The sequence below is a fragment of the Spodoptera frugiperda genome, chromosome 30 (genome assembly GCF_023101765.2).
Source record: "Spodoptera frugiperda isolate SF20-4 chromosome 30, AGI-APGP_CSIRO_Sfru_2.0, whole genome shotgun sequence".
NCBI lineage: Eukaryota > Metazoa > Arthropoda > Insecta > Lepidoptera > Noctuidae > Spodoptera > Spodoptera frugiperda.
In genome coordinates, this window is record NC_064241.1 from 7,092,148 (window position 1) to 7,107,335 (window position 15,188).

The window sequence follows — 15,188 nt, forward strand, 5'->3', positions numbered from 1 at the left end:
CAAACTATGTATATCTAATGTTTGAAATCCAAAGTCACTAAATGGTTGTTTCGCATTGCACCATATTTTAATACAGGTTCCTAATTTTAGATAGTACCTATCATTCTAAGGACTTAGTCTGGATAACCGCTGTGTATCAGATAACTTATTAGAATTAAGAACGGAATTTGTAAGCACTATCTGTCACATAAGTCTATCGGGTACTTATATAAAGGTAGTGAAACAGACGAGGCGCTTTGTAATCCCGCTAATTACTATAATTATTCTTAGCCAAAACATCGGAACAGAACAACATCTATGATGATTAATGAACAGTAGAGAATAGTTGACGGTCATTACAAAAGACATTTGTGTACCTATTCTGCTGAATCATGGAAATCAGAATTACCCCAAAAATACCTCTTAGTTACTTGTTATATTTCAGAATCCACACCTAGTAGTCGCACACACACATACACAGCATTAAATTAATTTTAGGCACACAAATAAAAAACACATGTATAAAAAAATATTCTATTTCCCTTAACTTAATTAACTATTTCGTTTACAAAATTCTTCTTTTATTCACTAACAAAATTAAATACGAACTAATAAATGCTACTTAACCTCTTTAGTTCGCAAAGGTATTTTAGTTTCTGAATTCTTTCCAGTTTCTGCGAGATCTGTTGGATTTGTTTTCAAGTCTTGTGATTGCCGTAGTTTCCTTGATATTAAATAGGATAATAGTTGGATACATGCTAGTCCTATGCCTGGCAGTAACCAGGCATCTGGCATAGTGGCGACAGTCTTTGTATAAAGCAAAGAGTATAAAGGTGAAGACATCGTCTGCATCGCTGATTCCAAAGAGCCCATCACGCTGTAAATTTTACCTGTAAAGGAATTTGATGCTTAGTTGTTTGGAAATTAGAGTAAATGTTGATTGAAACAGACAACTTAGTGGTTGAATTGATTTGTTTGGGTGATGATACTGTGAGCTGTGTTTACAGGTATTTCGATTCAGACAGTATTACCTTGATAATTTTATTGTGTTAAAATAATATATCTGTGTTCATCAAAAATGAAAATAAAATAATGTGTCATGCACAGAAAACCGGAACTAGTCGGGAAGAGATTAAGATCTAAATTACATTGAAATGAATATTTACCTTGTTCTGTCGGTAATATCTGCTTGTTCAGTAAAGGTCTTTGCACCACCTGCGAGCCTTGTGCGATAATACCAACCAAGGGCACTGGAACAAAAACATGTGATGTTTTTGAAAACAATAAAATTGAAATTATGATGCAAATATATGAACATGTTTCCTAGAACACTTATTACAGACAATAATATTTATTACGCTAATTTTCAAACTAAAACTTCAGGTAAAATATTTGAAAGCTGATGCTGCACAAAGTATAAGTTTGGTAAAGATTTCCGCGAAGTAGCTATTGAGGTAAATAAAGCATTCAAATAGTATGTGAATGGTTTTTCTTGAGGGGGAATCATCCAATGACTTCTCCCGCCTTGGGCAAGGCGAGGGGAAGTGTCAAAATCTTACTGATTAAAACCACCCCGTTCCTACTCTTGCTTCAGTATCAGCCCTACTCGGCCCCATTTGTGGTGGTCTGATGTCGGGACTTAATTATGGCCGACCTGGATCAAGCGGAGTATTAAAAATACCTATGTGAAGAAGTGTGAGAAATTCATGGTTTCTGACTCCTTAGTCACCTAGGTTAACCATGAAGTTATGTAGTTTTTGTATGAGAAATTCATCAAAATATAGTGAACAGAACATACTGTAGAGCAAGTATATACGCAGAGTACATACACTTGGTAATCTAGTTGAAACAAACTGGCTTCTGTATGTCTTTGCTGTCTAAAATTCACACAGAGAATAAATTTCAAGGTAAGTACCTAATGTAATTTTCAGTGGTAGGTGGTATTTTAGTACGTAAGGCTACGTGCCAAACAGCATCTACCTAATTATTTATCGATATTTCTTAACACAACTCGGGATCAATTTCGTGATATTTAAAATGTTCTTAATGTTTTGATATCCGATTGTTGATATGAACTCGTGTTTCCATCCAATCTACATGTTATCAAATGATAAAGTACCTAATCATTGTGGAATAGAGTTCCTAATTTTATTTATTACCTCATGTGACATTTTCAATTGATAGTGCCTAAGTCATGCAAGGATCATCGGGCTTAGCTAAGTTTAGTATCGATAATTTTTATCGCTTTAAGAACAAGACAAATGAATGGAGATTTCTTATAGACGTCAATAAGTCACGTGGTCAATGATTTTATTGTTTCGTTTCTAAGGCGTTAGCGATTTTAGCTGATAATCATATTTGTCACAGTTGCTTGTTCTTTTGTTATCAACAGTTGAGCCCCTTTTGGCTATTTAATCAAAATCAATACAAACTGTCGTAAATTTATAATTGTCATTAAATTTCGATAGTGATCATCATTTGTACCACGTGCTTATTTTTATGTTCCGAAAAATGATTACAATGATTGATCGGTTTGAGATATAACTCGTAATTAAGAACGTTGTAAGAAAAGCGATTGATTTTACCATTAAAGTTTATAAGATCATCATTTAAGATATGGAGAGCAGTGCTCTCTGATTAACCTAAATCATCTAAACTGCTACTCTGCCAAGCGTTAAACGTGTGGAGTGTGTTTTGTGTAGAGGTGACCAATCCAGCATTGGACTGTCAGTCTTATTGAAGAATAATGGATTACCTAAATATATTATCCTTTTTAAAAGGCAGTATTTGGTTGTCCTTTGTGATTTCTTCCGTGCATATAAGGAAGTTTATTGTTCGTTTCAATATTTTATGTAAATTGTGTTTTCCTTTATTTCGCTTCGTCGCCATGATTAAGAGAAAAATCTGATAAAAAATCACGTCCAAAAAAACATTGAAGAAAACAAACAATGATTTATTAAGTTTTATTTATCTTTTTATGTATGGTGACTAAGTGATAATTTCTTTTTAGAGTTCCACAGTAACTGTAGCTTTGGTTTAGATTTAAATGTAAACAAGGCTTGTATCACGTCGAATGGGATTATGCTTTACTTATGTTTATTGTTTTATATTAATTGCTTTCTACTGTCATAATAAGACACATGTATGACAACATTTTTAATGAACAAACTTGATTAAAAACGGAATTGAGCGCATTATTCCTTATTGATCTACAAGTAGTGATCTACATTAATGGATATACAGAAATCAATTGATTAAATGAAGTAAAAGCTATAAGAATCACAGAATTAGGTACGAAAAATTAAGTTTGAACAGAACTGGGTGAAGGCTGTGCTTAGCAGTGGACGTCTTGTGGCAAATAAAAGGAACCTTACTAATTTAGGAGATTACTGCGCTCTCCAGTTTTTGTTTTAGGTTATTCAATCAGTCATGCATGTCGTAAGTCACAATAGAGGTAAGTTCTGGTAGGTAATGCTTACCTACATGTTTCGACAAGATAAACAGTCGAAAGTCTCAAAACTAAGTACCTAAACAAACATCTTTACTGATATTCATATGTAGGCACATATATCTTTTTCTAGTATCTAAGTAATATATGTAGAAGGTGTTTGTTTGTTCTGTCCTAAAATAATGTCAACAGGTTATATTATAGGGTGCTTTTCCAGAGATGTGCTACGCAGCTATGCTACGCAGATGTAACATTATTTTCACACGTCAACACAAAAAAACCAGATTAAGCCATTTGCTATCAGACAACTCCGAGAAGAAATGCCGAATTAAACTCAGTAGTAAACTGTGGTTTTACCCTCCCACGCTTGGTAGATACCTTGGTAGCTAATGAGAACTCTTAAAGGTTCTCCGTCGCCAACAGTCCAGCAGCTGACTGTCACAAGCTGTTGATGATGAATGTGCAAATTAAAGAACTTTAATACTTACACATGAAAACACACCAAGTCATGGTGGCTGCAATAAGGCCCGAGGTAGCAAGGATGTAGGAGGCACAGCTCAGCATGCCCACCGTCTCGTCAGACAGCCGTAACCGACGCTTCAGTATCGACAGAATTAACAATGTACCTGAAAGATAAATTATTGGCAATTTATCACACGTTCTAAACCCGAAGAGGTAAACAGAGGTAAACATATAGAATTAGAACTTGAAACGGGATATTTAGCATGTTATTCTAATTCAACCGAAGTTAGCCTTCATAGTGAATTTACCACGGGATGATTTACCTACTATGTTTCAGCAGTTCCAATCTCTATGGCAGGTAAACATAGTTAACCATAAAGGTGCTTTTCGCTGGAATGACTATGAAAGGATCATATTCGATTGGTTCGCTATTTATTTTCGGTTTATACGAGCGGTGCATCGCGTTCCGCACGTCTATCTTAATAATAACTAATAACAGCGGGAATGAAAGAACTATTCAAAGTCAGCCACTTTAGAGTATTGCATATTATTTAACCAAAATCATCATGATTTAAAGTCATGGTAAACCTAGTGGGTTTATCTCTCATGCTCCGGATCTCAAAAGCTACAGAATAAGACGCTCTCAAATGTCGGGGTGGATTCTTTATAAAATGTCAGAGATAGCACGATATTTACGTACAACTTAAAATTGAGTAGCGTTTGAGTATTCGGGCGTCAATTATATTTATATTGAAAGGAATTTCACAAATGATGTATCAAATTGTTAAGGTACAATCCTGATATCGGTATTATTTTAAATGGCAAAGGAATACGTACCAATAAAACTAACAATGTTCTTGTAAGCGAGGTAGGATCCGAACATGACGTCACTCCAGTGGAACTTATACCGGTAGTACATGTAGGCGATTAACACCTCCGCTGTAATTGAATAAATAATTTGTTAACAATTATAGTATAGTGAGTATGGAAATATGTGGATAATTAAATAATAAACATGAAAGCTCTTAATCTCCAAAGCGGTAAATGGAAGTGATAATATACAATAATAAAATGGGACATAAAGATATTTCCCGTTATGAGTCCCATGGACATTTGGGGTTCGCGAACATATTATTACATTGTGCATATTCTAGAACTTTCGAACATCAATAATTCTTTGCTCCAGCTAAAAATCGAATTTGAGATTTTTTTCTCGCTAGTCATGTTTGCGGCCAAAAGATAATCTTTGCATCAGCGCCATCTATTGATATAATTTAGAACGTATGCCTGAAGCGTAGCAAAAAAGCGTAGCGCAACGGCAAATGGATAGATTACAGGAGCTCATTCTACTACAGAGATACACGCCATCTAGTAGCAGTTTTTAAATTTACATTATGGAGGAGTCTCTTTATTCAATTTTTCTTATGTATCTGAATTATGACTCACATTCTCTTAATGGTATTCATAACACGACTGATGATTAGTGACGTATTACTTTTTAATGCACATTTGCATCTGCATTCCTTCACTCAACCAAATTATGTTGTGCTAAAATGATTATACATAGCATTATTACTAACCAGATAATAACATCCTGTCTCCAAGCGTGACCACCAACATGAGGAATATAATAGTCCTCTTGCGACCCTCCCTGGGCTTCACCAGACAGTACACTGCATTAAACGGCAGCTTCCAATTGCAGACAGATACTTTATTATCCCTGTTCACATTGACATCCTTCACTGCTACTATCACGTATATTAGGGATGATACCTGAAATGTGATTAAAGATAATGAGTTAATTTTCTTTAAGGGATTTGTTAGTGATTAGCGCTGCCTATGGATATGGATAGTATAGTAAGCCCAATTTTTGGGGAATGTTAATCACAATGCTTATAATGAACTTTTACTACTGAAGAAAGTTTCGTAATAAAATTGTTTATTATAAGATTTTGTCCTTTACTTATAAAAGAGTTTACAACCAATTGGTTACCATTACATACATTGTTAAATCAAATAGGTAAATGAAGCGTATAAGTATGATTCGCTCTGCACGTCCTATAGTATTTTTTTTAAAATAAATCTCTGTGTTACGTGACATAATTAGGTATTTTACTTTATTTTAAAATATTGTACTTTTAATGGAACGAGCATAAATACGTTCAATATTTTATTACATTGGTTTACCGTACCTCAAGTACTTAGTGAAAACTTATAAAAGTGAAACACCTGAAAATTTTGATGTCGATCTAAGAATAAAACTCAGAAATTGGTGTTCAGCATTACCGCTAGGTTTATGGGTTGCAATATTGAAAACTGCCACTAAAAAACTGCAATATGTAATAGCTAGGGGGATGTTTTCGCCCACAGTATCGACCCGGCACTTTGGTTTGCGGTAGTCGCAATTCCTGCATGCATAGCTAGCTGGCTTGCCTTTTCATTCCCATTTTTACTTTTTTCAGCTTCTTTCTAGTGCAAAAGCCAGTATTTACTGTTCATACGATGTTTGTCAAAAGTTTATTTTGATTTTGTTTTCTAGATTTTTGCTAGTATCTTTTGAGACTATGGAGTTGTAAAATGCATTCTTGTTTGATAAAGTAAAGATAGAAAAGTATTTGTTGTTTTATGCTTGGTGGAATATTTTGCTTGTTACGTTGACGAGTTTCGTATTCCATCTGAGACATGAGAAATAGATTGCACGTGAGGGCTTGACCTCAACCCTATTAACTATTAACAAGCAGATCATCTGCGATATCTAATTACAAAAATACATGCGTACACGAAATAAGTCAAGCAGGTGCAAAGTACCTACTGGGTACGGTACTACATTCTGAGCAGATAATTATAATTAGGGGGACTAAAATTAAAACCCCATTCTACCTTGCCTGACATTATGCTGACATTTATTTAGCTACTTCTCGACTAACAAATTTAATTATATTTGTCTAAAATCTTTTACACATTTTAGTCTTGTTAATATAGTAAACTAGCTACTTCCGCGCGGTTTCGCCCGCTCTGCTCGGCTCTTATTGGTCATAGCGTGATGTTTTATAGCCTATAGCCTTCCTCGATAAATGCACTATCCAACACAAAAATAATTATTTAATTCGGTCAAGTAGTTCTGGAGAACGCGTTCAAACAAACAAACAAACAATCAAACAAACAAACTCTTCAGCTTTATAATATTATTTATAGATTGGTGAAGAAATATGAGGAGTGAAACGTATATATTAATGTATATACCTGTAGAAATAAAACAAGTGGAAACACACCGAAGAATCCAAACGTGCGGTAGAGTAGGGGCCCTCCTACTGCGCCCAATACATGTGCTATCTGCACAGCAGCTCGGTGGGTTCCCATAGTCCGAGTGACGTCACGACCCGTTGCGAAGCATAACTGCAAAAATTAAGAACAGGTTTTATAAGGATTCACTGGTTCATTATGAAACTTGATTTTCGAGGCTTCCTCGTCCATATATCGTGTAAAAAATGTGCGGTGATTCTTAAGGGGTGCGTCAATCACTTGTGTTTTTAAGGGAACATACAATACCTACAATTCTATGTAACCGGCGCTTTTGCGTTTCGTGGAATAAATTGTAAAATTCAAAACCGACTTAAAAAGAGTATACAGTACCTGCTAAATATAAAACAGTATTGCATATTGAAACAAAATAAAATCCAATATTTATAAAGGCAGTAGTACCTACATACGTTTTCAACCTAACCTGGTATATGTAAGCTCTATAAACATATAAATTCTACTTTCCTATGGAAACTACCGGCGCAAACGAGGGCAAATCCGAGCGATGCCTAAACAGTAGAATATAATTTGACCTCGTTTCGCTTCCAGTATTGGAAACATACTTTCAGGCGTTTCCCATGTCATATAAAATGGACCAAAGCTACGATTTATCTTCGTCTACTTAATTAAGTAATAGATCACAAATTGTGATGGATAATTTGGATCCAAGTTGCTTCGTTATGAATGTCTAATTATGAATAGTAGTATGATTTATTTTGATGTTTGTCTTTGTGTGTCGGGTGCTATATTACTAGATATCAAGGTTTTTGTAGATCTTCTAGCTTTAGGTAAAGTATAATGGTTTTTATTAGACAAATTGTGCCTTTGTGACCTCTGTCAGATATCTCAAAACACTGAGTGCAGACAGTGTTACTAATATAGATTTACAGAAATATCGAGGAATTTCGACTAAATTGGCGCGATGGCGCAACTGGCTGCCGTGCAATGCTATTTCATCCCGCACGAAGCAACTCTGTGTGATCTGCAAATTGTTGTTTCAGATCTTGTGCGTGTGGAATTGTACGTTTTAAAAGCACCAACAATACAGGAGAAATTATAGTGTGAGGCAAAGGTTTTTTTTTAAAAAAAGGCTATATAAAAATCTATATTATTTACCGACATAGACTATTTAAATGTTTCATCACGAGTTTACTAATGTTGAATCTTTACTAAATGTCATTCATTATCATCTCTTTTTAGTTGCAGATGTACTCAGTAGTTATTGCCCAAAAAACAACAAATGCTATCTTCTTTAGATGTTATATCATCATATATTTACGTATGTATATGTAAGTCGAGTTTTGACTGAATGTCATTAAGATCGCTCATTTAACGCAGTCAAAGACGCTCGTTTTATGGTATTTACAGTAGTCTAAATGTAATCGTAATCTTACTACAAACAGTCACCGTATGCTCTTCACTGTTGACTGTTATCTGCTCTTATTTACTTTTAATGTAGGTAAGATTGATTCGACGCAAACTACATTGTATATGGAAAGAGGCGGTCTAGCGGCTACGTAATCTTTAATTATGTGTAATTTAAGTTTGATTGTTGTATTGCTAAGAAATATATAAATAACAAAACAAAGATATATTATATTATTATGCAACATATGAAACCTATTTGGAGATTTAGCGCCTATTTCACCATCTTCATATAAGTTCTCGAAAAACTTATTTCACAGATAGCGCATACAAATTATAGTCTTAATTCAAAGTTATCTGATACATAGATGTTATTCAGTCATTGTGAAATAAGTCTTCAGTATAGTCAATTTTAATTTCAAACCTAATTTTAATGTTCAAAATTCAGAAATCTATGACCAAATACAGTTTCAACCTGCTAAAAATGTATCTTTAAAAATTATTCACAAAATTCTGATTAAATTTCTGTCATAATCAAAGTTTAATAAACATACTTACATCACCAATATGACTGAAAGCGGCTGCTAGTAGTAATCCGAAATTCCCTCCTAACGATATAGGCAGTTGTACGGCATACAAGACTTGTACCGTGGACGCTCCCGGGAATATCAGCATCAGTATAACACCAGTAGTCATCACACTCATACCGATCAATGGTAGTATAAGCAATGGTTTCCGACGCCCACTGCAATCGCTCCATGGACCAACAAACAGCAGGATTATTGTAGATATTAGAGATCCAATGAAACTTCTACTGACGTTCACTCCTGATACTACTACTTGACTCTCCGCCTGAAATTTAAAGGAAAATGAACTTTATTAATACTTTCATATAAATATTTTTATAAGCTTCTTTTTCATTGGGAGATACGCGTTTAATGTAGGCTAATGTACTTTATTTAATCTCAATGTAGTGCTTCAGTATTTCTGTTCTAATATATATATATACATTTTTTATTCATTTTACAAATAATGTAAGTAAGTATATTTACTGTTGTTTCATCTCATTCTATATGTTTGGGACACACACCCACGTCACAATTTTTTATTTGACAAATAAACAAGGCGTATCTTTAGTGAAAAACATGCCACAACATGTTTCATTGTGTTTTTTGTGTTTATTTACTTCTTTATTTTCAACTTTAACATAGAATATGTTTTTAAACAATGGATCAATTTGAAATATTTAAAAAGGCAAATGGAGCTTTTTGTCGTTAAATAGTTTTCTGGTAACGATTTCATCGAAGTCATTAATTTAATGAAACAAATACCTAATGATTGCTACATAAGTTAATGATGAGAAGTAAATATAATTAATGTAAAGGATAGTAAACAGTAAGCATCATATTATTAATGTGCTTTTAGGATCTTTAGGGTGCTTTTCCACTAGAGATGTGCTATGTAGCTATGCTTCGAAGATGTAAAAAGCTAAGCTGTGAAACTATGTGACCGTTTTCTCTGATACTAAGCTACGTAGCTGTGGAAGGAAGATGCGCAGTTGGAGTATGCGATGTAGCGATAGTAGGGAATTCATCCATAGCACGCATCTTTCCATATAAAAACATAGCTTAGCAGAACCCGTTTCCACCAGTGCTATGCTATGTGTACCAATGGATATGATTGGTGGAACCCAAACGCATCCACAGCAACGTAGCATAGAACATCTCTGATCTGATCTGATCTTGATCGGGACATTTTATTTTTGATTGAATCACTGATAATGTAATAAAAATTCAGTATTTTTAAATCAAAATCTGTAGTTATCATACAGATTAGATTTCTGTGGATTTCCCAAAGAGAAAACACTTAAATGAAACTCACGCGACCATTGCACCGAAATGATCGCGAATGCTGGGAAAGATGGGAGAATATTCAAATGTTATGTAATGTAACGAAAGAAATCAAGCAACTGTAGGTCTAGATAGAAATAAAGTTTCGAATAGAATAAAAAACATGGCTTTGGTCTAGATAAGTTAGTTACAATACGACTGACTTCTTCAAATGTGGAATTCCCGACATCAACGCAATGGGATTTGTCTGAGGGTCGAAAGTCAGTATGAAATGAATGAACAAGCTAGGAATAATTAGCTGGAATTACATAACTATAAAATATCTTATTCATTTTTAAACGTCATCACCTACATTAATATAACTATTATTACAATGCAACGTCACACCTTTTATCCCCGATGGGATAGGCAGAGGTGCACATTATGGCACTTAATGCACAGTCCAATACAGTACAGTGTACACCTACTTTTCATTATTTGTGTTATAAGTCACGTGTAATAAGGGTTGTTAAAGATTACTATCAAACAAATGTGTTAAAATATCACCAAGCATAATCCTAGTTTGATGTGCCACTGCGAGGCGCCATCTATACTTATCTCTAGGTAAACATAGGATAAGCTAGCTATGCAGGTCATAGGTTATACAGATAATGTTGCACATAAGAGCTGCACCTTGTAGATAATAATTATATTGAACTTGTGCATTGTGCACGTCACCTTTAGACCTTAAATATTTACCCTCTGGTTATCTATTTAGGAATTTTCATTGTTTAATATAATAATCCCTTTTAAGGTATCAGTAATTTTACCGAAAACATCTCAGCATGTTTAGAAACTTACTTAGTTAGTTAGTTACTTAGTTAGTTGAAAGATTTTCGTAAAGTAAGGAGACTGTCTTTATACGAAATCCACCACGTCTCCTATCAAGTTCCATGTAAAAAAATATGCCGTCAGATGTTTTTATTTTAAAGAAGAAATTCATGATAGCGAAATCCTCCATACTTACCTATATACTTTAAGCAACGCTTACGCCAATGACATAAAACAAATAACAAACAAAAAATACTTGCACTATCTCTACATTTCAGGCAACCCTTTCAAGGACATATGAACATTATATCTACATTGTATCATTGTTCCATACATCTGATTTTTAAAACCTTGACAAAGCACAATTGTCAATGACTAGAACATAAAGCCACCGACTATAGTACGGTATATCAGTAGTTTCCTACAGACGTATGTTATTGACATTTGTCAAAATACGAGATAGGCTTAGTTTATCTCAGGTCCGATAAAATTCACGGTCGCGTCAGTAAATGGTGCCCTAGTGTTAGTATCAAACTGTAATCAGATATCGATTTATTGAAAAGTATATAGAAGATTAATTTATAATTATAGAATCGTTTTGGTTAACATGTATTTTAAATCAGTAGCTTGGACTGTTGAGTTAGTAGACATTAGTAATATTACATGTAGGTACACATTATATTTGCAAGATTCAAGACTGAAGCGCATTTTCCTCACGTTACTTTCACAATATTATCTTTCAGTCTTATGCAATAGAGGGGTGATTTATCAATAGATATTCATCAGTTTCAATGATTACTCACTGATAAAAAGCGGTACAGAGTATCATAAAAATATGCTTTACATAGTTGCATGTGAAAGAGTATTATCATTCGCATTGATAACGTAGTAAATAAGAGTAGATATATATAAGCTACTTACCTCCATATCTCCTTTTAAACAAACTTCTAAATCCACCCCTAGGTCGACTGTACAGGCTGTTTGCAAATAGAAGTTCTGTAGTGAGGTTTGACCCAGATTGATCGCAATCATGGCGCCCACGAGCGCTGGCTCGAGTATCAGCCTGTACTTCTGTGGATCATCAGTCTCCTGACTTGGTGAAGTCTTCGTTTCTTTAATCTCTTCATTGTCTGGTGGTGGCCTGTACGACGGACGTCTGTGCAAAGAGAAACGACTCCATCACATACATTGAATACTAATCGGCATTAGTAACACTTTCTATTAGTCCCGCTTATTCCTTAATTAGAGCTGAGCTAATGCATATTAATGTCGTAACTAGTGTTGATAGGCACACAGCAGCGACTGTATGTTACGAGTAAAACAATGAAAACCTTCATAAATGAGACAAGCATATAGTTGAATGGCTCTACATTATTGTAAAGGCTATTTTGGCCACGTTTTCTCGTTAAAGTTACTAATAAAATAACTATAATAGCGGTTACTGCCACAAACCATAATATAACTTAACGTTATATAAATATCTAACACAGAAAAAAAAATAAAGAACACAACAGAAATGTCACTTAAAATAAAAGAAAGATAAACGACAAATAAAATAAAAGGGAAACCTTAATTTCTCCAATTCGCTTTGGATATCATTCGTGCCTTCAGTCATTGTTACTAAACAATATCTTCAATATAGGATCTAAACAAAAATAAATCACAGAATATAATCACAAACACAGATGAGAGCTCACATCACAGTTTTAGGAAACAGTCACCGACGCGTGTACCCGCCGTACAACTTCTACTAATATGAGCCGATAAGATAGCAGTCTGTTTGCAAATTCGAAACAAAGTGCTTAGTCAAACAGAGAGATAACTTTCTGAACTGGATGCGATGCATTATTGTAAATACACAATGAGCGTGGAACTCCGTGAGGGTACCGACCGGCGCGGCTGGCCGGTGGGCTTCGTTTCAGACCAAATTGATTCGATTACAGCAATTGCCCGACGCACTGGCTGATACCAATAGGGTTACGATAACGCTAAAACTATGTTGTAACAGATACAGGCTGCTAACATTACATTTGCAATTCTTTGAACAATATGGTTCTTACGTTAGAAACAATTGTATTATTTTTCATCATTATTTACGAGATGATTTATTATAGCGATTACGCTAAATAAAATAATTGTATCATTAAGAACCAAAATCTATTGTTGATAAAAATTGATAACGGAATAAATGTCCTATTTATGTCCAACCTAGGCCAACCTACTAGCTTTTATCGCATTTTAGTTGTTTAATCGCTTCTCTGGATTTACCAGATGTGTATCTAATTTACGATTTATGACCTTTGTACAGCATTGGTTACCATTTTCGTAAAAATTAGTCCAAGGTCCGAACAACCAAAAACGTCAACCACGTGCATAGCCGTACGAAGTCATTTTATATCGGTACACGTTGCGATGAATCGCAAATATATATATTTATAATCTTTCGTATCTTTCCTTATGTCATTAAACTCGTGATCTACGTGATAGAGTACACATACGCAAGTTTATTAATTGAGCGAGCAAACATAAGAGCTCCATGCATAATAATTAACTGCAGATACCGTTTTTTTGTTCACTGCAGCTTTAGATAATACTCTAAAGACCTTGTAGAAGATAATTGTGCACTCTTGTTGAAATTATGTTATTTAGAATGCACGTATCTTCTAAATAAAAGTAAATTGTTACATTTCGTCCGATGGCCTCAAATTGGGATACCGTGTCATACGATTTCATGCTTCGATTATTTAAAAAAGAAACAGGTTTAGCAATTAATAATGCACGAGACAGCGCTCTTGTTCGCAGTCAATGAACGATATTGTCTATTGCTCATCAGTATTATACTGAGCTGCTACACCTTTGCAATATTTTTCACGGCCAAAGTGCGCCGCCAGCTTTAAAATAAAACAGTTGAGAATCTCGCTCGGTGGTCGGCACGCGTTCTTGTGGTAGTTACGCGATCATTACGTGAACAATTACTATCATTATAGAGCGGAGGTCAATTCCGCTGGGTGCTCGAAAACGTAAGCAAACGCATCGATCAACCACTGAAGCAGCCGTTTGTGTTTCCCATTACCAGTGGCATGCATCCAAGTGTTCCCGATTTATAGTGTGCTAATATCAACGCCGCTTAAAAGAATTTAATATCTATGTAGATGTGAAGCCAATGTCGCTTGTAGATATTTTATTTACTAACTATGTTTAATGCGCCAGCTAAAAAACATGAGCATTTAATACCTAAATTGAAAGATTATTCAGTCGATTATTAGCGATAACCTACTTATTCTTGCGATTAATAGCAACCAATAAACTGAATTAAATCTGAAACTGGACTACGTACAATGCTCATTGTTTAAAATATCAGATTAATTACTTACTAATTAGTATTTTTGTTAAAAAATAAATGGATTTGTTTTATTGCCAACATGTACAGATGATTACGAATGAATGAATGTTGGTATAAATAATGCACTACTTCGGAATGTATGTAGGTACCAAGTCTATTGAATTAACGAATTCTAGTTGATGTTAATTAAATGCTATCTGTTTCGGCTAAACAAGTTTGGAATCACCTACGTTTCAGGCGGAAGCGAATGTTCGAGGGAAACTCACTTTTAACTGAATGTTCTTACGAAACATTTTTGTTTGAAAGTGAAATAATTTCAAAGTCTTACAAAACGTCCTTAATCAGTCAGTCGGTTGGGAATGTTCGTTGTTGTGCACGGTACATAGGTATATTGTTTAAAAAGTGAACTCAGACAAAGGAACTGGATGTGCAAATCTGTGTGTTTGTGACAAAAAAAGTGAAAAAATTGTGTAAATATTGAAGACAAAAGTGTAATCAACCATTGTTTTGATCCCTACATGAATTGGCAATTTCCGTCTTGGTTGGATGAGTATGCACTTTTTCATATTTGTTACATTTTAACAAAGGAAAATTTCGACCGAACGTATAATAATGTACAGTTGATCCGTTT

The 15,188-nt window shown here is 34.5% G+C and overlaps 2 protein-coding genes across 7 annotated transcripts in view; one reads left to right on the forward strand and one right to left on the reverse strand.

The window, feature by feature from the left end:
• Positions 1–502: 502 nt before the first annotated feature.
• On the reverse strand, positions 503–13,161 carry LOC118269949 (proton-coupled folate transporter). The gene is made up of 9 exons (XM_035585347.2): positions 12,783–13,161; positions 12,136–12,370; positions 9,113–9,406; positions 7,133–7,285; positions 5,470–5,662; positions 4,727–4,828; positions 3,916–4,053; positions 1,146–1,229; positions 503–869 (listed from the first exon to the last, which is right to left on the reverse strand). The coding sequence occupies exons 1-9, from the start codon at positions 12,827–12,829 to the stop codon at positions 598–600; spliced, it is 1,518 nt and encodes a 505-aa protein (XP_035441240.2). The 5' UTR covers positions 12,830–13,161; the 3' UTR covers positions 503–597.
• A 948-nt stretch (positions 13,162–14,109) lies between these two features.
• LOC118269872 (uncharacterized) overlaps positions 14,110–15,188 on the forward strand; it is a 73,745-nt gene continuing 72,666 nt past the window's right edge. The window contains exons 1-2 of one of the 6 annotated variants that reach the window (XM_050707080.1): positions 14,125–14,234; positions 14,795–15,107. The gene's annotated coding sequence lies outside the window, so the exon portion shown is untranslated. Of the gene's footprint in view, positions 14,235–14,794; positions 15,108–15,188 lie in introns of those variants that run through there. The other 5 variants (XM_050707062.1, XM_035585216.2, XM_050707063.1 and 2 more) reach the window with 5 other exon arrangements.

What these genes read in the sequence shown, in the direction of transcription:
- LOC118269949 (XM_035585347.2), bottom strand. Translation starts at nt 12,829, where the DNA reads ATGACTGAAGGCACGAATGATATCCAAAGCGAATTGGAGAAATTAAG. An exon ending in AGACAGGATGTTATTATCTG is followed by an intron (nt 4,829 to 5,469) that starts GTTAGTAATAAT and finishes ATTCAATTACAG; the next exon opens with CGGAGGTGTTAATCGCCTAC. An exon ending in GAACATTGTTAGTTTTATTG is followed by an intron (nt 4,054 to 4,726) that starts GTACGTATTCCT and finishes TTTATCTTTCAG; the next exon opens with GTACATTGTTAATTCTGTCG.